The 22384-nt window shown below is 47.2% G+C and overlaps 1 protein-coding gene across 1 annotated transcript in view; it reads right to left on the bottom strand.

Annotated features, from left to right (window-relative positions):
• LOC142465799 (sodium/hydrogen exchanger 9-like) overlaps positions 1-22384 on the bottom strand; it is a 429942-nt gene that overhangs the window by 241161 nt on the left and 166397 nt on the right. Inside the window, exon 6 of the mRNA XM_075570088.1 lies at positions 155-268. Coding sequence (XP_075426203.1) covers positions 155-268 — 114 coding nt within the window. The remainder of the gene's footprint in view (positions 1-154; positions 269-22384) is intronic.

The raw sequence follows: 22384 nt of genomic DNA, 5'->3' as shown, positions 1-22384 counted from the left end.
AGGGTTCATCTCCAGAGACCACCCTGCTTCAATCCAATGTTAACAACAAAAAAAGGCGTGAATAGCTTCTTTACAGCTTGCTCAGAAAGTTTGTGACACGAAGAACCAGAAGTAGTTATTGGTTTATTTTCTGTTCAGTCTTGAAAAAGGATACTAAAGCCCCAAATATGAAGAGGGCGTTAAACACGTGATTCTGGAACGTGAACAAAGCCAGTCCCATGTAACAGAAGATAAAGTTCTCTGCCAAAAAATTCATGAACTCGAAGAGCTGAAAGAAACAAAACAGGAACAGAGTTACACATTTATCTGCAGGTTTTGTACCTGAACAGTGTTAACAATTAATATTTGCGTTGATCGCTGATGTAAAAGCCATGTATTAAGCCACCCTAACAGCAGGAGGGCTGCCTGGCAAAGCAGGAAAAGTATTCAAGAAGCAAACCAAGCAGGCTGTTTTTTATTACAGGATTGAAGCAGGGGGTGTCTGGGGCTGAACCCCATTAATTTAAGCTCCAGGGGACCCCCTGCTCCAGAGATACAGACCTCCGTAGGGGGTACCTTTATCTCTCGGCACGTTTAAAGCTCCCGCGTCACGTGGCCCAATAGGAAGCCGCACTGGATGATGTCACAGCTTCCTATTGGACCGCAGAATGCGGGAGCTTTGAAAAGCGGACTTTATGTGAACCCCAGCTAGCGAGCCACAGCAGCTACTGGCACCCCCGGCAGAGGTAAGTATCTCCGGAAGTAGGGGGTCCCAGGAGCTTAAATTAACATGGTTCAGCTCCACAAACCCCTGCTTCAATCTTACATACAGTATATACACTTGTACACAGACACACCATGCACACACATTCACATACATATACAGTATATTCAATGAAAACAACTTTGTTGAAGTGTAGTTAATGTTTTTTTAAGCAAACCCTTCAAAAACTAAAGGTGACACGCAACCTTAACGCTCTCCATCCCCATGCTTTGCTGATGTCATCACATATGACATCACAAATATTGTTATGCTTGATGGAAAAAACAAAAATATAGTTTGCTCAGCAGCATTCGAATAAAAATGTTTTCATTAAGAAATGAAAAATTGTAAATATCCATTTATAAATCTCCGTATTCTTTGGTTCCTTAGAATTCCCGAGCAATGCTGGCTACTTTCACCTGGTAATAATATAAACCACAGTGACATGATTGTGTAAGGCACTGATATAATAATAATAATAATAATAATAATAATAATAATAATAATAATAATAGCATGTTCTTGTATAGCGCTGCTAGTTGTATACAAAATGTCTCTGTATAGCGCTACGTAAAACTAGTAGCGCTATACAAGAATATGATATTATTATGCAAAAGTCCATCTTATAATAATAATAAAAACATTTGAAAAAATCTACAATGTAGGCCATAATGTACGGCACACCTGTGAGCTCGTGACCTGCATACGGGACAAGAGTTAATACACAGCTCTGAAGCTGGCCCTCTTTTCCCCTTTGCAAAGGTCCTTCAAATGAACAATATCTCCCCTCAATCTGTCCCATATACCACCTGTCGCGAACAGCACACAAGTGAGCACGTGACTTAGATATGCAACCAGGGTTAATACACATGGCTACTCTAGCCAACTCACCTTTCTTGTGCGCAAACGTTCTTTCAATGAGTTAATATGAACCCCTTACTTAATTGCAATCATATCTATCCGCTTCCACCACCCGATAAGTATGCAAAATATGTAATTAATATATATATCTACCAGGGTCTCAGGTTCCTGTTTATTATATAAAAAACTATGCACTTAACCCTCATAAATATGTTGCAGCAAAATGTGTCCAAAGATGTAAATACTCTCTGACAAGCGGGCAACAGTTCATTCAGAGCCCCAAAGCATTACTTAAGAATTGTAGAGAGTATTTACATCACATGATATTCCCATTTTTAATAAAGTCCTCCAAATTAAATTAATAAAAATTAATAAACAATTTGTCCTGCATCTATGGTTATTCCAAACAGTTATCATTTTAAGATTAATCAATAAATATTAAGTTTTAGTTTGGGTGCACTCTCTAAGTGCCACAATATAGGGATTCTTTCTTTCCTCTTACTGCTTCACATTCTAGCCATTTATAACCCAACCTAAGTACATTCACAAAATACCATTTGTTAAAAGTTACTATAGGAATACTTATCTTTCTGGCTTTGTCAACTCTACAGTACGTCTGAAGTCACGTTCTTATCTCACTGGAACATGTTACTTACGCACCACCCTCACTGTTTTGGGAATCGAAATATCCATATTGTTATTCTGCCTCTTTCCTACGGAGAACAACCTTCCCTGCCCTACATGCACAGAATGCCTACATTAGTAAGTTTTTGGGACTCACTTAAAAAGCGAAGGAGTCTATGTATTAGTGCCAAGAAAAGTGGGTTTTGATGCGTTGCTCCATTTTTTTGGACATCGTAAAAATAAAAGCAGTGGTACCGAGTCATTACGAACATCATCCTAGATCAGGGGCGCTCAACTCCAGTCTTCAAGGGCCACCAGCAGGTCAGGTATTCGGGATATCCCTGCTTCAGCACAGATGGCTCCGATCGGAGGCGCCGGTATATCTTTGCAGTTCTCAGCTTCCTCTTTTCATGGGCCAATAGGAAGTCGCACTGGATGACATCATGGCTTCCTATTGGCCCGCAGGGCCCGGGACCGTTGAAAAGCAGCCATATGGTGAACCCTGGAGTGGCTACCGGCGCCCCCTACGGAGGTTAGTATCTCCGGAAGCAGGGGGTCCCTGGAGCTGATACGAATGGGGTTCAGCTACGAGAACCCCCTGCTTCAATCCTGTATTTAAAAAAATGACGGGGGAAAAAGACCCGGCTTGGATTTACTCAAGACTTGTATAGTTTTGTGTTGGGAAACCCTAATGAAAAAGAAGGTTATGGGTTAAAGCAGGGTTGTGCAAACTGGGGGGCGCACAAGATTTTCTAAGGGGGGGCGCGGCAGTTACACCCTTCCCCGAGGCATTTAAATTAAATGCTGTGGGAGGCGTGAGGCCTCTAACATCCCTTACCTGCTGCCAGCTGGGTCTTCGGCGACGCGTCATCATGTGACGTAATGCATCACCATGGCAACGCGCGTCAAATGACACTGTGCGACGTGGCGTCATTTCACGCTAGGTCGGTAGGAGGGGGGGGGGGCGCGAACACTGGGGCTGTGAAGCAGGGGGGCCGCAGGTCAAAAACTTTGCGCACCCCTGGGTTCAAGTATCTTATCAACTGTTAATGATAGCCCTATAATAAAGAACACTTATGAGCCCATTCACATCTCGGACAGATTCCCAAACCTGCCTTACCCAATAATCCCACAGCATGCAGCTCTGCCACTGCAGCCGGGGACTCTGGGTAATGACATGCACATTAGCTCTCACATATGCTCACCGCCTCAATTAGGCGCCACTGCAGTTTAACACCCCGATATAGCATAAAAGGATGTGTATAATTGTAAGAGAAGAAATCGCAAGCAACTAATCCATATTTAATGTTCTGTGCATAAAAAGCAAATGCCTTTACAGCTACCCCGGAATGTATGTTTTCCGACCCCATGAAATATACATAAGGTGAAAGAACTAAAAGAAAACAACAAGCGCGGGCTATGTAGTAATTACAGAATATAACAAGTTAAGCATAGGCAGAAAGTGTCACAGTGTAGGAGTGGGAGGAAAAAACTACAGTCCGGAGCCCAGAATAAATACTATATAGGAAAAAATAGAATATCACCCGTTGTGAATTTGTTGTTGACGGGTCATTTGTCGTAATGCTGGAAAGAAAGGACCTGGGTCCTTCCAACGTCCCATTCACAGGGAAAGCGTCATTCTGAGGTGTGTAACTCCAGTCCTCAAATTACCCAGCAGGTCAAACTTTCAGGATATCCCTGCAATCAGCACAGGTGGCTCAGTCAGTCCCTGCTTCAGCACAAGTGGCTCAATCAGAAAACGTGACCTGTTAGGGGGGCTTGAGGACTGGCGTTGAGCACCTCTGGCGTAATATATTCATCCCATTAGTATAAAGCAGTGCGCTAAAACCCCCTCCTTTCACTGCGCCCATTTGTATGGGACTATAGAACAGTCTCTCTTAGGCACCCAATGGACTACATTGTGAAAGTGAACGGGCCGTGGCTTTTGTTAACCCTTTCTCTGCCAGAGTGGCCTTGCAGCGAGTTTATTGCCCGGCTTTGTCCATCTTGTATGTTCGCTTTTCTTTCTTTCTTTGCTATGTGGCTATTTATTTGAAACCCCGTTTGAATACAAACACAAATATACAGATTGAAACTCCATCCGAATAAACACGTTTCGGGCCACGTCCGTCTCTTGGGAATATGTTAATCCGAATAATGGCAAAATTATTTTAAACCAGTGGAGTGTTTTGTTGAAAATATCATGCGTTGTGGATGTGTGTATAACTCCAGTCCTCAAGGGCCACCAACAGGTCATGTTTTCAGGATATCCCTGCTTCAGCACAGGTGGTGCAGTCGAAGACCACTAGCACAGGCGTGACCAACTCCAGTCCTCAAGGGCCAACAGGTCAGGTTTTAAGAATATCCCTGCTTCAGCATAGGTGGCTCAATCAGCGGCTCAGTCGAAGACTGCACCACCTGTGTTGAAGCAGGGATATCCTGAAAATCTGACCTGTTGGTAGCACTTGAGGACTGGTGTTTGCTGGTATAGATCGATCAATGTAATACATATCTCTCCATTCATTAGGTTTATCAGATACACCATGCGTCTTTGTTAACAAAACCTAATGTATGATACATGAGAACGAGAAATACATTTTACGGGTTCGCTATAGTGCTAGAGCAGGGGTGGGGCACATCCGGCCCGCATTTGGTCCGGCCCCAGTGAGTCAGGGGGCCCGGCCGTGTCCCTTGATAAATCCCGTCACCTGGTTACCACTGGGTGACAGGATTTCGCGCGCTCGCGCTGCGCCTGGAAGAAAGGAGGGGAACCCCCCCCCCCTTTACTGATTGGCTGCCGCGTGTTGGCATGCAAGATTTATTTATTTATTGGGCCTCCCATCCACCCCCCCTCCTCCGCGCACGTCCACAGAAGAGCAAGTCTGCAGAGGGAGAGACACCTCAACACCGACCTCCTGACCAGGCAGCAGTTGTGGAGGGTACCTGCTCTGATCCCCCTCCCCCCGCTCAGATTTCCCCGCCCACCCCCGTGCACTTACACGGCCCTCCTCCCCACACCGAGCAGCAGTTGCGGAGGAGGGCACCTGCTCCGATCCCCCACTGCTCAGATTCCCCCCCATTCGCACTTACACTGTCCTCCTCCCCACACCGACCAGCAGTTGTGGAGGAGGGCACCTGCTCCGATCCCCCCCCTGTTCCGATCCCCCACCGCTCAGATTCCCCCCCCCTGTGTGTGTCAGAGAGAATGTGTGTGTGTCTGACAGAGAGTGTGTGTGTGTGTCTGAGAGTGTGTGTGTGTGTGTCTGAGAGTGTGTGTGTGTGTGTCAGAGAGATAGTGTGTGTGTGTGTCTGAGAGAGAGAATGTGTGTGTGTGTGTGTCTGAGAGAGAGAATGTGTGTGTGTGTGTGTGTCAGAGAGAGAGTGTGTGTGTGTGTGTGTGTCAGAGAGAGTGTGTGTGTGTCAGAGAGAGTGTGTGTGTGTGTGTGTGTGTGTCAGAGAGAGCGTGTGTGTGTAAGAGAGAGTGTGTGTGTGTGTCAGAGAGAGTGTGTGTGTGTGTCTGAGAGAGTGTGTGTGTGTCAGAGAGATAGTGTGTGTGTGTGTCAGAGAGAGTGTGTGTGTCAGAGAGAGAGTGTGTGTCAGAGAGACAGTGAGAGTCTGAGAGTGAGAGTGGGCCTGAGAGTGGGTCTGAGAGTCTGATTTGACTCCCCCCTGCCTGATGTGTGTGTGTGTACGTGTGTGTACGTGTGTAGACACTAACCCACAGTCAGTCATAGTCACCCACCACCCAAGAGTCAGTCAGTCACCCAAAGAGAAGCATTTCCAGCCATCACATTAGTGGTGAGTTAATGAAATATTTGACCAAATATAGAGGCTAATTTTTAAGTTGATAATTTTGTATGGCCCTCGAATGATTTTATAAGTATCAAAATGGCCCTTGGCAGAAAAAAGGTTCCCCACCCCTGTGCTAGAGGAAAAGAATCGACTATGCAAAACAGTTGTTTCCTTGTGCAGGCAAATTCTGGGCTCAATCTGGTTTGTAAATGATTATTTTTCTGTTAAGAACAGATAAAGGAAAGTTAGCGTTGCAAATCTTGTCATACCACTTTAACTATATTTTTTTCTTATATAGCACGGCCAGCACTGAGCAGAGAAATGTTGCAGGACACAGTCCCTGCACCATATAGAGCTTACAATTTATGCTTTTGGTGCCTGAGGCACAGAAAGATAAAGTGACTGGCCCAAGGTCACAGAAAGATAAAGTGACTGGCCCACGGTCACAGGAAGATAAAGTGACTGGCCCACGGTCACATGAAGATAAAGTGACTGGCCCACGGTCACAGAAAGATAAAGTGACTGGCCCAGGGTCACAGAAAGATAAAGTGACTGGCTCAAGGTCACAGAAAGATAAAGTGACTGGCCCAAGGTCACAGGAAGATAAAGTGACTGGCCCAAGGTCACAGGAAGATAAAGTGACTGGCCCAGGGTCACAGAAAGATAAAGTGACTGGCCCACGGTCACAAGGAGCTGATACAGAGATTTAAACCAGGCTCCCCTGCTTCAAACTCAGTGTTATTGATTACCGAGTCAGTGCACAACTCCTTCAGCCCCATAGGACAGAGATGCTGCCCACTGCATTTCACGGTCTCCACAGAGATTAAATATGGATCAAAAAAATCAAAGCTGTGTCCAAGCATGAAGAACGATATACAAAGACAAGGATGAGAAGAGAACAGTGACACGGAGACAGGTGATGCATAGGGAGTATTAACATCATGGCATACATTGATAGACTCGTGGCTATTACATCTACCAGTGTAGATAACACTGCTTCACAGCATTGTAAATAGGATCCATAGGCTGATGTAGTGTAGAGTCGTTGTAGTCACACTGTAGATCAGGGGTGGCCAACACCAGTCCTCAAAGGCCACCAGCAGGCCAGGTATTAGAGATATCCCTGTTCAGCACAGGTGGTTCAATCAGTTGCTCAGTCATTGACTGAGCCACCTGTGCTAAAGATGGGATATCCTTAAAACCCTACCTGTTGGTGGCCCTTGAGGACTGGAGTTGGCCACCTCTGCTATAGATCAAAAAAATGTAATGCACCAATGTAGCTAATGTTAACGCCCCAGCTAGCGTTGGCCCTTCCCTCTTCTTGTCATGGCTAATTCAACACAATGGCCACTTCTGCCTTTAATGAGTTGAGTATGTACCGATGTAACGCACCCGTGGGAGTAACAACGTTGGCTAAATCTGTAGAAGTAATAGTCAAGCCTGATAATACAGGGAGAAGTACCTCCCAAAATTGGCGCAACATGTGGACAGGTGAACATTTATAAATGGCTTGTTCTTGACAAAGGCCGATGTAGGGGTCGAAATGGTGAATATTTCTAAATAAATGTTCACCTTTTGCACAAGTACACTGGTTGTGCATATTTAAGGTCTAAGGTACCTCCAGTAGTAGTTTGTGGGAAGGTGGTGTCATACTTGGCTTGGGCGGCCGGTATGGAAGTAACCTTCCAGTCTTGTGCTGGTTTGGACCAAGTGGCTTGGGTGGCTATTTGCAAATAGAGGTTCAAGACGGGCGTGTCCCTCTGTCTTATGGATGGTTCAAAGAGCAATTTAGCGGGGTACTCTAGTTTGTTATAGTTTGTATTATCAATAAATGCTGTAACCTGTTTCCTCCAAGCCCTTTTATGTATGTTGTTTAATGAAGGGTTGGTTTAAGGATCGAGGTATGGGTAAGTCGATGGTCACCCATTGATTTTAAACATGTTTACCCAGTTGTCACTCATTACTTCTCCACAAAATGAAAACGTACCTTGCAGAATTGTGGGCCGAATGTTTGCAAGTAACTTTAAATAGTTTGTTTTAGCAATTAGCAGTCAATTGGTAATTCAGCTGTAGCTATGGTAACTTTCAGTCACTGCATTTCTAATGGGAATATAAAAATTACCCAGATTAAGATAAAGCAAGCCTACAAGATTTAGCAACGTGTAACGTGTGAGCTGTTTTCCACTGTCTCCATTGAATTTCCCTAATTTACAAGCACTGTATTCTTGTGATAGCTACACAAAGTCATGCCAGGCATGCCATGCAGTATTGTCTAAATACCACACATTTCTTATTTAGCTTTGTTTCCTGTTAACCATCCTTTGGGAATCTAAGAATTTGGTAATAAAACCCAGCAACATTCCAAGCTGCAGGGGAAGCCAGCAACATCCGTGAGATATATATATATATAGGTATACATACATACATACATACATACATAAGCACACAGATATCCACAACATCAAAAAGTCGCACACCGGGGTTACATGTAAAGACAATAGGTCGGTTTATTGCTTAATCTTCCAGCGTTTCGGAAACCATAATGGATCTTTGTCAAGGTTATACATAAATAGCATGGTACAAAAGTATTTATAGACATCAACCACTTTAAACTACACCCCCAACTAATGATGTCACTTGCTCTGAATTTGTGCCAATATATATCTTTCTTCCCAACATGTTACACAATAGAACACGAGTGACCTACAAAACTACACATACTCATATATAAAGACATTTTTCAAGGGCTACAGTATATTGATATGCTTCATCCTCTTATTCAGGTTCATGATTAACTGATGTTAGATGTTGGTGTAACCTTGTGTTGAGTAAATGAGATCCTCTGTGCACTTCCCATCTCTTTTCTTGGTCTTATGTGAAGGCAGGTGCCCCCTGGGTTCCCCGTGGTTACATTCCTCCCGATGTGGCTGCAGAGGTGCAAAGTGCGCTCGGCAGGTGCAGGAGCCAGCGGGTGGTTAGGGAGAGACGACCAGGTCACCCGAGGTCTGCTGCGGCTCCTGTTGCAGGGCGCCGCCATGTTAGAGAGGGCCGCGCATGCGCAGTGTCTCCCCATCGTCCGGTAGCCATTACAGACTCGCGCATGCGTGGTACAACAGTGCAAGCGGCGGCCAGTTGAGAGAGGGCTTCCCAAGGACTACAGCCCCCAGAAGGCCATTGGGCTGCAACATAACATGACCCACGGCAGCCAATAGGGCACCAGGATTCCTCTGCAACTTAGTTGATACATTTGGCGGGCTGCAAGGACCGCGCCAGTCGGAGCTGGGACATCAGCGGGTAAGGGTATGTACGGTGTCTGTAGGCCCCTGCACTAGGCCAGAGACCCCCTGTTAGGCCCCAGCTAAGCTCTGTCTCCCCTAAGCTTGTGGTTGCTGCAGGGACAGGCCCATTAGATAGGGACACTGCCCCTGTAGTACCAAGTGTGAGGGACACAGCCAGGATGTGGCTGCGACATGGCATCTGGTGGTCTGGGACCAGATCACCACACCAGGAGAGAGAGACTTATGGTGGGATCCTCCAGCTGGATACCACCCCACGTGGAGGCAGACTCGTCGCTGACGACGACAGCGTGGGACTGGACAGCTGCCTTTTCTTCAGTCGGCGCGACCCGGTGCTGGAGCACCCGGCAGGTATCTTCAAGTGCACCAACAGGTGGCACTTTAGTTGTGGGCAGCGCTGTCGCACACATTGGGTGGGTTGACTCTTATGGACACCAAGGTCGTTGGGTGGCAAGGGGTGGTTGGGTTGGGGGGGGCACCTCAGTACTTTTGGGGAGATATGCCATCCAAGTGTGGATACTGTGTTGGGGGGCACTGTGGGGTTACAGCCGTGTGTGGCCTATTTGGTGTGGGTGTTGTATTGTTAATCCTTTTTCATATGCATGCAGTAAACTGTTATCTATATCAGTGTGTTTATTATTGCATTAGGTCCTGTGACCGGGTTATCCAACATAGTTAGGATGCCGTACAGGTGAAGACGCGGTCACCAGACGGATCAGATACACCCCTGGCTCCCAGCAGTGGAGGTTCAGGCCTCCTGTGAGCCACAGGTAACGCACCACACACACAGTAGCCGCCATATCTCCAATAGGGTGGGGGAAAGTGCGCTACATATGATAGATACATTTCATAATGGAACAGGGGAGGCGCAGGGCACTCCGACCAGACGCAGATTCTTGTGGAAGTGAACGAGTTGAGTTGATGTCGATGTGTATATCAATATGAGCCTTTGTACGAGTCTGTGTAGCTTTCTAGAGTATGAATTGTCTGTTATGTAACAATTTGTTAAGATATATGTAAAAAGAGGTTAATTTCGGCACAAATTCAGAGGAAGTGATGTCATTCATTGGGGGTGGAGTTAAAGGTGGTTGATGTCTATTTGGGAAAGGTCCTGTAAGGGACCAAAATGGTGGAAGATTAAACAATAAACCAACCTATTGTCTTTACAAGTAACCCGTGTGTGCAACTTTATTTTTTGATATTGTGAGTGATAGACATATTAGTAGAATAAGTTAACAAACAGTAGAAATGAGATGCTCTTGCATGGAGGAGCTTGAACTATACCGTAGAAGGGAGAGGGGAGAGGAGTTTAAGAGATGCTGTGGTTGAATGTTGGGAGTCGGGCCGTTGGGATATACTGTACATCTCATTTTCTTTTGGCATTAGGTGGCAGATAAGGTAGGAGGAGATAGGAGGTAGTGATGGTGGGTGTGTCAGGGGAGGATAGTTAAGGTCTCATGAAAGAAGCAAGTTATTTAGTTTACATTTAAATGTGCATAAAGAGCAGGAGTCTGAGTGAACAGGGCAGGGTATTCAGTTTGGGGTGAAGTTCAGGTAAAGTTTAAGACAGGGGTGGCCAACTCCAGATTTAAGAGCCACCAACAGGTCAGGTTTTCAGGATATCCCTGCAGCACAGGTGACTCAAATCAGTCCCCACTTCAGCACAGGTGGCTCAATCAATGACTGTTACGCCGGTGCTGCCCGCAGACCAGACCCTTCCCCTGTGCTGAAGGGGGAGGTAGGAATACACGCACCCGCAGCAAAGGGAGCGTGTCCGGAGTGTGGTATTAAGCGTTGCCAGGCCAGGTGTAAGTAACGTAGAAAATACTTGCCGGTACCGGGTATAGGAGTAGAATAGTGATTGACTTGCCGAGGTCAGGGAGCGGAGAGATGAGGAAGGTTGAAGTCCAAGCCGTGATCGTGGGATGCCAGAGAATACGTAGTCCAAGGAGAGCCGAAGTCGAGAGCCAAAGGGGGTAGTCGTACGAGCCGTGTCAAAACCTGTAGTAACCGAGAGTACACCAAACACTTCCATACAGAGACTATGCCGAGCAATGAGTGAGGGCTCAGAGATGCTAGATAAGGCTGGGCTGACCAATCAGGGATGGGGGTGAGTCAGGAGGACTGCAGGGAGCCTCTCTGGATTGGTGTGGCTGGTACAATCCAGGTGAGCACTGGTAGCACTCTGATTACACCCGTGCGGTGTACGGGGGCGGAGCCTCACAGCAGGAGTGGAAGTAGAAGAGTGGATGCTGGGCGTGCGCTCTGTAAGCTGCATGTGCACGCAACCAGCATTGGAGGAGGACACACGTGTGCGCGCGGAACGGAGGAGCTGACGGCCCGTGGAGGCAGGTAAGCGGAGGTTGCGCTGCGCACCCTGAGTCTCCCTGAGGGTAGTCTGTGTGTTGTGCGGACGGCGCTGAGAAATCAGATTCCTAACACTGACTGAGCCACCTGCTGAAACAGGGATACCCTGAAAACCTGACCTGTTGATGGCCTTTGAATTTGGAGTTGGCCACTCCTGGTCTACTGTATATACTTTAATAACACCAGCCCACGGTTAATGTAATATTTGAAAACTATTTACAGTAGTTCTAGGGTAATAAACTGTCATTTGGAATAATAAACAGCATGTGATAGGAGAGGTCACATATTTCCTCCCGAGTGTGTGCGATCTTGTCCTGTCCCCGCGCCCCCATTAATGTAGCAATTACCATACAAAATGTCATGTGCAAATTGGCTCATTCTATGTTTTGACAAGTTGGAATTATTTCAGGTTAGTAACAACACGAGTTTGCTGAGAACTGTCACTTGTAATTCCAAATAAATTACTTTTTAAAAAGGCAGTACACGCGGAACTTTAAAAGAAAATAATTAATTGTTTAATATATGCAGCCTTTGATTACCTTTATTGAAAACTAATTCCCTAAGCTGTCAATCGATTAGTTCTCCCGTGAGCGATCAGAAAAATCCTGCTTCCCAGGGTTCATTGCCTTTCAGTTTCAATCAATCCTTCAGTCAGTGTGACTCAGCAGCTACAATGTATTCTTACATCACTAAGATAACATTGTCTATTGTTATAGTTTGCAACTCCAACTGCTGAGAACATTGGCAACAAATGATCACAAACAGGAAAGTGTTGCAAATATCTTGCACTGCGGGGGGGGGGGTGCTAAATGCTACTATAGAAATCAAAGGATGCTCAGTATACTAAAATGCATTAAAAATAGCATTAAGAGTTGAATAATAAAAAAATATGTATTAAGTATTATCTAATACTACAAAACTGATTTAATTAAAGCACACATGTAGGATATTGATTGGATTGCTCGTTTAAAGCAGCAATACTGCGTTACTTTAAAAAAATATATATATATATATATATATATATATTATTTTAGCATTATAGGATTGAAGCAGGTGGTCTCCGGAGCTGAACTGCATTAATGTCAGCTCCGGGGACCTCCTGCTTTCAGAGATAGCAGCTCCAGCTGGGCAATGTGGGGCTATGAAAATGGCGGACTAAAAGCTCCCACGTCACACGGGCTAATAAGAAGCTGTGATGTCATCCCTAGTGGTTTCCTATTTGCTTGCGTGACTTGGAGCTTTAAACCTGCAGAGCTGCCACCCGCACCCCTTACCGGACATAAGTATCTCAGGGATTGGGGGGGTCCCCAAAGCTGAAATTAACATGGTTCAGCTCCAGAGACTTTCTGATTCCCACCTGGGAGGGGGGAGGGGAAAGCCTTTTTTTTTTGAGGAGCATCTGGTTGTTTAAGAACCTTATGTACAGACCCCCAGTATTTGAAGGTGAGGCCGCAGATAAAGTAGGCCCAGCACAACGGAGCACATGGCATCACGCGCATGCCTGTCTCTTCAGCGATCCACGGCCTATGGGTGGAGGCGTGACGTCGCATCCGCATAAACAAACACGGCGCTCTCCAAGAACCAGTATTTGCCGTTACTGTTGGACCATACGTATTTAAAAACCACAATACTTGATCGCTGAGAAACAAACGTCCATGAAATAAATCGCCAGCGTGGCACACTTGGGGAATTTGCTACTTTGTACCATGAACTTCGGAAGCGTGGCAGGGAATTTTTGGAGTACATGAGAATGGCAAAAGCTACATTTCATTATATTTTGGGACAGATAAAGGACAAGGTAACCCCTGTTCAGACTCATTTTTGTCGCATAAGTCATGCAGAAGAAGAGCTCATGTTTAAGTATTTCATTTCCCTGTTTTTTGGTGTTTGTATTTTCTTATGTGGGTGTAAACAAGCTGATTTTTTTGTACTAGGCAAAAAAACTAAAATAAAACTAATGAGTGCTGTAAATATCGATTAAACAATTCCTTAATATGGAAAAGACAGAAAAACAAGGCTCACAACGCACATAGTGAAGTATAGTTAAAAGTCAATTTTACTCAAAAAAGAATTAAGTTCTGCGTACATCAATATAATAAAAATGTGCAGTTGGTAATTGGGTATACCACACCAGTAGACAGCTGCAAGCGGCACTCCTCACTCGGTTATAGGGTGCAGGGGATCAGCAGTCATCTACGTCAAGCTGTTGGTTGTGGAAGCCGTCTCACTCTCTTCCGTCTTGAGAGAGAGTGAGACGGCTTCCACAACCACCAGCTTGACGTAGATGACTGCTGATCCCCTGCACCCTATAACCGAGTGAGGAGTGCCGCTTGCAGCTGTCTACTGGTGTGGTATACCCAATTACCAACTGAACATTTTTATTATATTGATGTACGCAGAACTTAATTCTTTTTTGAGTAAAATTGACTTTTAACTATACTTCACTATGTGCGTTGTGCGCCTTGTTTTTCTGTCTTTTCCATAGCTCCTGGGGTGTCGAGACATCCCCAAGAAGGCTGCAGACGCATCACTAGTGATCTTTCCACATTCAAGGTTGATTAATTTGATTATTTCACTGTGCACTGTACACTGTTTAAATGCTTCACTAATTATTAGCTGCGCACTAATCAATTTTTCGTTTATAATTCCTTAATATACCTCTTTTATTTTCATTACAGATTTCTTTCCACTGGAACAGCATTTCGTGGCTTGGCATTTTCATCTTTAAGGCTGCGGCCCCGCTGGCGCTGACCGTGCTCATGCTTGAGAGCGGTGACGTCACCAACTCTCCAAGCACGAGTACCGGGTGTCATGGCTATTTTGCAAGTGCGCACGTGGGGGCGTTGGCATTGAGCGCGCTTCAAACTCTCTTTTTTTTGTCTCCCCAAGTGCCAAGTTTGGGAGAGCGCGTGTGCACCGCGTGAGAGGGGACGGGACAGTTTAAATTGCACAAACTAAACTCTGCAAGCACTGCGCGCTAAGCACGCTCAGTACCAGCGTGGCTGCATCCTAATGCTGGTTCTATAGTGCGGCCGCATGCTACGCTGTGTGGGCGCACGGCAGTTATAGATAGCTGAGGTTAGCCAGTCCTTCTATACAAGGGCCGCGCGTGTGCACGGAAGGGAGCGGGAGCCGACAGACAGCAGGGAAGACAGGGAAAATCATCTTTTCGCGCCGCTACCGGCGCTGAGTGTATGTATATGTGTGTGTGCGTGTGTATATATGTATACATGTGTGTGTGTGTGTGTGTATATATGTATACGTGTGTGTGTGTGTATATATGTATACGTGTGTGTGTGTGTGTGTGTGTGTGTGTGTGTGTGTGTGTGTGTGTGTGTGTGTGTGTGTGTGTGTGTGTGTGTGTGTGTGTGTGTGTATGTCTACACAAATTTAATACATATTTTATTTTTATCAATGTTTTTTTTTAATAAATAATAAATTACACATACATACACACACATACATACACACACACACAAACCAACAGTACCTTCACAGCTCACAGCATACACACAAAAAGCATGCGGCACGTGCACACGACTTCGAACAGGCACGCGCGCGGGCACAGCTGCACACACTATACAGGAGGGCCCCGGGTATACGGCGGGTTCCATTCCAGGGGCCCACCGTATAGTGAAAATCGCCGGAAAGCCGATCCAGCGAGTTTCCGTTCTGCGCATGCGCGACCTATGGTCTGCGCGCGCAAACTATGATATGCGACAGCCCGTTCTGCGCATGCGCGACTTAGGCTCCAACATGGTGCCCCCTTCTCGGTGCCGCTGTATCGGCGGATCGCCGACAAGCGGGGCCCTGCTGTATAACAGCCCTTAGATGGAGAAAACTACAGTGGCAAACATTGTTCATTAGAAATGCAATGCTATTTATAATGCATTCCAGGCTGATCATATGCCCTGTCCCAGTGTGCACATTGTGCGTAATGTCGCTAGTGAATTCTACAGCAAATGGAATTTTCCAAATTGCTTTGGCTGTATAGATGGCAAACATATTCGCATAAAGCACCCCAAAAATGCAGGCACTATATATTTCAATTACAAACATTTCCATTCTATTGTCATGGGGAAACACAGAGTAGGGGAGCGCAAGACATGTAAGAGAAATACATACAGTAGTCAGAAATATATGCTACTAGTGTCATGTAATATGCTGCATGCAAAATGGTAACAAAAGTGGTTGGGAGGTGGAGTGAGGGGGATATAATATGCTGAATACTAGTGACTTACACGGCCTTATGTGAGTCAGTAAGTCAAACGGTTTCTTTGTCTCTCTTATCCGACACCGGATGTTCATTCAATCAAGGTGCTCCACATCTATTCACAATAAGTGCAGCGGTGGTGACGGTACGAGGGGATAGGAATGGTGATGGTAATGATAATATATAATTGACTCACACGGCCATGTGTGAGTCACAGCCCTGACACGGTATCTTTATCTGGAGTCCGGTAGCCTTGGGGTATTCTCCCACATCAACGTGCCCTCGTGGTAGGTCAAGTGTGGGTGTCCCGTATATGCCACAGATGTCCAGAAAAGTATGGGTTAAAATAATAAATGTATTCCATGACTACATAAAAACAAACAAAGCAAGCCACTTGCATTGTGGATAAAAACGGTGAATATGGCTTTTCCGATTTCTTGCAGCAGGCTGCTCCACTGTCCGCCGCGTCCGGAGTTCAGGGAAAGCAGCAGTCGCGAGTCAGGAACTACGGAAGCCGTTAAGAGTCCAAAAGGGTCCACACTCATAGGACAACGCGTTTCGCACTGATTCATGCTTTGTCAGGTCCTGATGAATGCTGTTTAATCTTGTTACAATGATTATCAATTTTTTTATTAAATAAATGCTGCTATATACTATTTGAAATGAGAGTACAAACATAGACATGGTGTTAAACAGTGAAAAAAATGTATTAACAAGTGGAATGGGAAAACACGGAAAACAACATAAAATCAATTTTTTAACAATGTTAACGAATTCCATGTACAATAACAAGTTTTTGCTACTTATTTTATCGTACTTTTGTACCGCCCTCAAAACAACTGCTTGAATCTCTTGGCGTACCATTAATTTTGATACTTGGTCCAATTGTTTTATACATGGAATTAGACGTTAAAAAAAAAAAAATAAGTCCAACTCTTCATCTTCATTGTCTTTAAATGCATGACTCATCATTTCCAGTTTTTTCTCATCTATAATAATCAATTGTTTTTTAATTAGCTGGACGCCTTTGGTCGTTTGGGCTGGGGTTCTGGGGATGTTGCTGTCTCGCACAATGAACCTTCATCCAATGTTGCGTCTCCAGCATGGTCTTCCGTACTTTCAGTGGCTTCAAGATTTGATACCGGTTTTGCAGGCACCATTTGCTCTTTGAGAAACGCCATCATTTTAAAGAACGGCCATGAAGATGTTGATTCATGCGCACTTGGACCTGCGTCCCCTGAGCGTGGCGGTTTCATTTTCTTTAATTCTCTGCGGAAAGAATCTCTTAAATTCTTCCACTTTCCTTTTGCTAAGTCACCTACAAAACACACACACACACACAGGTTAACATCAGATGGTCAATCAATTTAAAATTATACACAATTTCAGGCTATGGAACAAGCTTTCTGCAATTAAAAAAAAACACACAATTTAAAAATGATTAAATAAATTTACTTACATGTTATGGACAATATTTCCCCAATTTCTCTCCACAATTTATCGTGACGGTTATGGTCCTGGTATGCCTTGCACCGCTGATTCCACAAAGGATCGCTTTTAAAAACCTCTGAAATCAGTTGTTCAATTGTAGAATTTTTCATGGTGTAAGAAAGCACAAAAGAAAGCACAACTCCACTGTACAAACTACAAAAAGTAATGATTTGGGCAGTTACCATGCAGAATAATTGAGCTTCGCTCTCATTGGTTCTGAACCGCTCACGCAAACCGGCTGACACGCGACAAAAACAAAAATCTTTTGTCTCCTCGAAAATCGCACGCGATGTCGTGCGCTCTGTGGCCTGTCTCGGGGCATGGCCTTTTGTCGCAGTCGCACGGAGTATGGACACGGCCAATGATGGCCTGTCATGGGAGAGGGGGTTTGGCCCGTTATTACAGGGGTTACACCCCATTTGGCCACCCCCTGCTCTCACTTGGGAAGCAAGGGGTTAACTGGACTGTGGTCCAGTAAGGTGTTTTTACCTTGCTTCAGCATCCAACGGTTTATTCCCCTGTGGAAATGTATTGTTCTCATCCCAGTGTTTGCACCAACACATACACTGGGGTTGATGCGGGAGGGAAGGGGTTAATGTTAATTCAGTGATTATAGCCCTTTGTTCCCTTTTCCCGCCTTTTCAGGCTCCAGTTTGCAGCCTTCAATAAGCTGCCATTGCAGCTCCATGCATTTCAATGGCGAATCCAGCGGTTTTGGACTTGTTTCCCTCAAAGACCAGCAGGTGGCGTCCGAGAGGAGGAGCGGCGGTTTCCCATTGTAAGTCAATGGGCTCATTGACTTCAATGGGGATTCCTCGACGCCGATCTCCAGGAACAGGTTGGCAGCCATCCAAACCGCAGACCGCAAGAGCGGAAACATTTTCTAAAAGAGAGCTTTGATCACTGTTAGTTCAAGGTCAACGACAAGTGGCGTGGGAACCTTAAGTTCTAGGGCACCTGGGAATAAAATTATTTTTGCCCCTAGCTCCTAGGCCTCCCCACACTCGACTACCACCGGGTCCGAGAATCCAGGACCCCCGTAAAAGGTCGAGTGGAGGAAGAGGGTCGCGCCATTGACTTTAATGGCGGAGCGGAGGTCGCATTGAATCCAATGGCGGCGCTCGCCCATGCATTGTCTATGGCGGCGCGGGCCATTGATTCCAATGGGGACAAGCCGCGTGGCGTTAAAACGGCTAAGTCCGGGGGGGCGTGTCCAGGACGCCAACAGGAATGGCTGTGTAAGACAGGAGCTCCGTGGACCCTGATAACCAAAGCTTACTAAAAGCGCCTTTCCCCCCAACCCCCAGACCCCCAAAACCCCAGTAATAGCTGCCGGAACAAGCAGAGATGAGCTCCAAACAAAAAACGCAACCCGCACACGGAGTTACGAAGTTCTTTTCCCCCTCACAGAAAAATGCTGAGGGGACCGGCAAATTACAAGATGGCGCCGGAGCCTCAAACGCACGAGGCACAAGGCCACAGGCCCAAGACCGCGATCGAGGGGAGGACTCGCCTAACCCTGAAGCTACCCTCACCCAAAGCATGATGAAAAGCATGTTAGACAGCCTACACGTGTCCATCCAGAGCGATCTGCGGGCAGCGGTAACGGAACTGCGCCAAGATATCACGGGACTAACCGAACGCACGACCGCACTGGAAGTAAAAATGGGAGAAACACACCAGGCACAATCGACCGCAGAGAATGAGATATTCAGGCTGGGGCAGGAGATAAGCAATCTAAAGGACACGCTGGAGGATCACGAAAACCGTGATAGGAGGCAGAATATCAGGCTAAGAGGCATCCCTGAGTCTGTCCTCCCCGGCCAGCTGCAGGCATATCTCACTGACCTGTTCACATCTCTCTGCGCCGATCTGGAAGTAAAAGACCTGGAGATGGACCGGGCCCACCGCACCTTGGGACCGCGTTCAGACGACCCAAACAGGGCAAGAGACGTCATAGCGCGTCTCCACCGGTACACGATCAAAGAAAAGATCATGCAGGCTAGCAGAGCAAAAGAGCCTATAACATTCCGGGACGACCATCTCCAGGTCTATAATGACTTGTCAAAAATAACAGTAGACAAGCGACGAGATCTCCAACCACTAACCAGACTAATGCGGGACCAGGGGATTAAATACAAGTGGGGCTTCCCTTTTAAATTGATCGTGAACCGAAACGGGAAATTTCTCACGATCAGGCACCCCACAGAGATGACCCGCCTGGCCAAACCTGTAGGCCTCGACCCCCCCTCGGCGTGGGACTCAGATACATCCGGGACCCAGAGCAGGGACGTCGACGAACCAACAGTGAGGGCATCGCAGCGCCTGGCGGGCCAACAGCTGCAACAAAGATAAAAAACTCAGGACTTACCTTGGCTCACGAGTTCCCAGTTACAAGTTCAACCCTAATCAGACCCTATCCTGCAGTGTCGACGACGGAGGCCCCGGAGACCCGAAGCCAGATGGAGTAAGTGGACGCAGGGCGAGACTACAACGACCCCGGGGAACCAAGCATCCAGGAAGCAAGCCGTGCAGCCACCTACGGAAAGATCCATCGGCTCCCGAGCTGGTAGCAGTGAAGAGGCGGATAAAGATGGTCGTCGATGTGACCGGGATCTCCCCGACTCCCCGGATCGGCCACCGGGATCCAGCCTTCGGGGTGGGGGGTTTCGGTGGGCGTGTGGGGGGGGAGGCTGGAGAGGATTGCGCCTGTCCCCCCTCCCCGTGTTGTGTTCCTTTTCCGGCCGCCTCCTGGTCCCCTCTCCTGCCCATGGGGGGGGAGGGTCCTTGGAGGCCTAAGAGCGGGGGCTGCGGAGCTGACACCAGAGGAGGTATAAGACCGAAAGTCGGAGACTGTGAACTGATCCTCCCGGTAATCGTGAGTACGGCGACCCGCGGGCCCCGAAACCAGAGCTCTTAAAGAGACAGGCGCCTGACATGGCTTGACAGGCCTCCACGGCCAATGGGCTGAGAGCTCACTATGAACACACTGTCGATATGCCTACCACTACACCAGTGCACAGACATGTCGGGCAAAACAAATGTTAACGGAGCTAGTCCCCCCCTTGTGTACCCGTGCAACCCCCATGTCCCTGCTCCCTTCCCCGCCTCCCCCCCCCTTCTCCCTCATACCCAACAAGAAGCTAAACTCGATAGGGAGCCTATTTAATGTGTGAAGCTGGTGAACGCCGGGGCGGGTTTGGGAGCCGTGACGAGGCCCACCCCTTATGGCAAACTTACAGAATCACATATTAAGACTCGCTGTGCTTGGTAGAACTATCAAATATGTAATAAGCGCATATACTGCTATGCCTACCTCACAGTGTGTAAGGAGGGAGAGGATATAATACAGAGGATGTAGACACCCCCTCCCCACCTATCCTCCCTCCCCCCTCCCCACCTCCCTCCCCCCCCCTCGATACACACCCCCCTCCCCCCCCACCCCTCCCCTCTCCCCCCCTCCCCCCCTCTTACCCGAAGAGGCTGCATGCTCTTCTGCCAATTACCAACCCCTCCCATGAGCAGACCTGAATCAAAGTCTAGATTACACACAAGGCTGTAAACATATGACACAAAAATATAAGTGAGGGGACGCGGCCCCCAAGGCAGCGAAAAGAACCCCCCCCCCCATCCTCCCCCACCCTTCCCCCCTCCCCCGTCCCTTCCCCTTCTCCTCCCCCCCACCGTCCACCGTTCCTCCCCTCTCCCCCGCTCTTCCCCTCCTCCCTCCACTGCCCACCCTCCTTCACCATTCTGCCCCCCCCTCCCCCCCCTCCCACCCTCCCCCCTCCCCCCCGCCTCCCCTCTTCCCCCTGGGCTCACCCTCCCCCTCCCCCCCCTACCCCACCGCACGCGACTCACCAGGTAGTATAAGCGCCCCGAGAAGTAAAAATGAGGCCTGGCAACAAAGATTATAGAGGGAGGCAAGAAAGCCAGTCCTACTTAACGCCTAAGGACAACACTGAGCGGGTGCCCCTGCCGGGGACCCCGTCTTATGAGCTCGCAGGAACAAAATAGCTCGTCACTGTATGATGGGGAAATGAAAATGTTATACATTAATAGTTGTTACAGTGTTTAAAATACCCAAGGGTATTGAAATGGTTCAGCATGGTTGTTTATTTCAGAGCCCAACATTGTGAACCAATGTCACAAGGTTCCTGAACACGGTTTACCCATCTCCCCTACACGTCTTTAGTCCCCCCGAGGACTTCCCCACTCCCCCCCCCCTCCCTCCCCTGCCAACCCTGTCCCCGTCCAAAGTTTTATAGGATAAACTGTAGAATTAGAATAAAAAGGGTTGAGAGGGGCAAGGCGCATCACGTCAGCAACAAAAGGTCCGGACCTTCCTGTTGCGCACAAGCCACTATTGCACCGGACCCACCCCAGTAGGGCACGCACTGCCCAAATGCCGGTCACATTGAGACCTGGCAGCAACATGTTGGGACCCGACAGGGCCCAAATTCTATCTCTTCTTCATCTGCTGGCTCTGTCCCAGCAGATCTATCCCCCTCCCCCCCTTCCCCCCTTCACCCCTCCCCCCTCCTTGGTAGGCCTCACCCATCCTCCAAACGAAGTCTAAAGAGCCCCCACCCCGCCCCCAGGGAAAACAAAAACCTAACTACAACAATCCCCCAACAACTACATGCAAGACCCCTCCCAGTGGGAAGGAGGAGGTCCCAAGACCCCACACAGCAAAAAACAAACAACCCACAATGAAGACTACGGCCCCCATTAAAGTTCGATCACTGAACGTTAAAGGGTTACAAAATAATAGAAAGCGCAGACTAGCCCTACAGGACTTAAAAAAATCAGGAGGAGACATCATATTCCTGCAGGAGACTCACTTCACATCACAAGACCCCCCAAATTTATTCAAAAAAGTGTTCCCAACATGCTTTTTTGCATCATTTAGTAGTAAAAAGAGGGGTGTAGCTGTCCTGATCAGACAGGGCACCCCATTTAATCATACCAAAACGACAGAGGACCCAGAGGGTAGAT

The sequence above is a fragment of the Ascaphus truei genome, chromosome 14 (assembly GCF_040206685.1).
Source record: "Ascaphus truei isolate aAscTru1 chromosome 14, aAscTru1.hap1, whole genome shotgun sequence".
Taxonomy (NCBI): Eukaryota; Metazoa; Chordata; class Amphibia; order Anura; family Ascaphidae; genus Ascaphus; species Ascaphus truei.
This window is presented reverse-complemented; position numbering and strand designations above follow the sequence as displayed.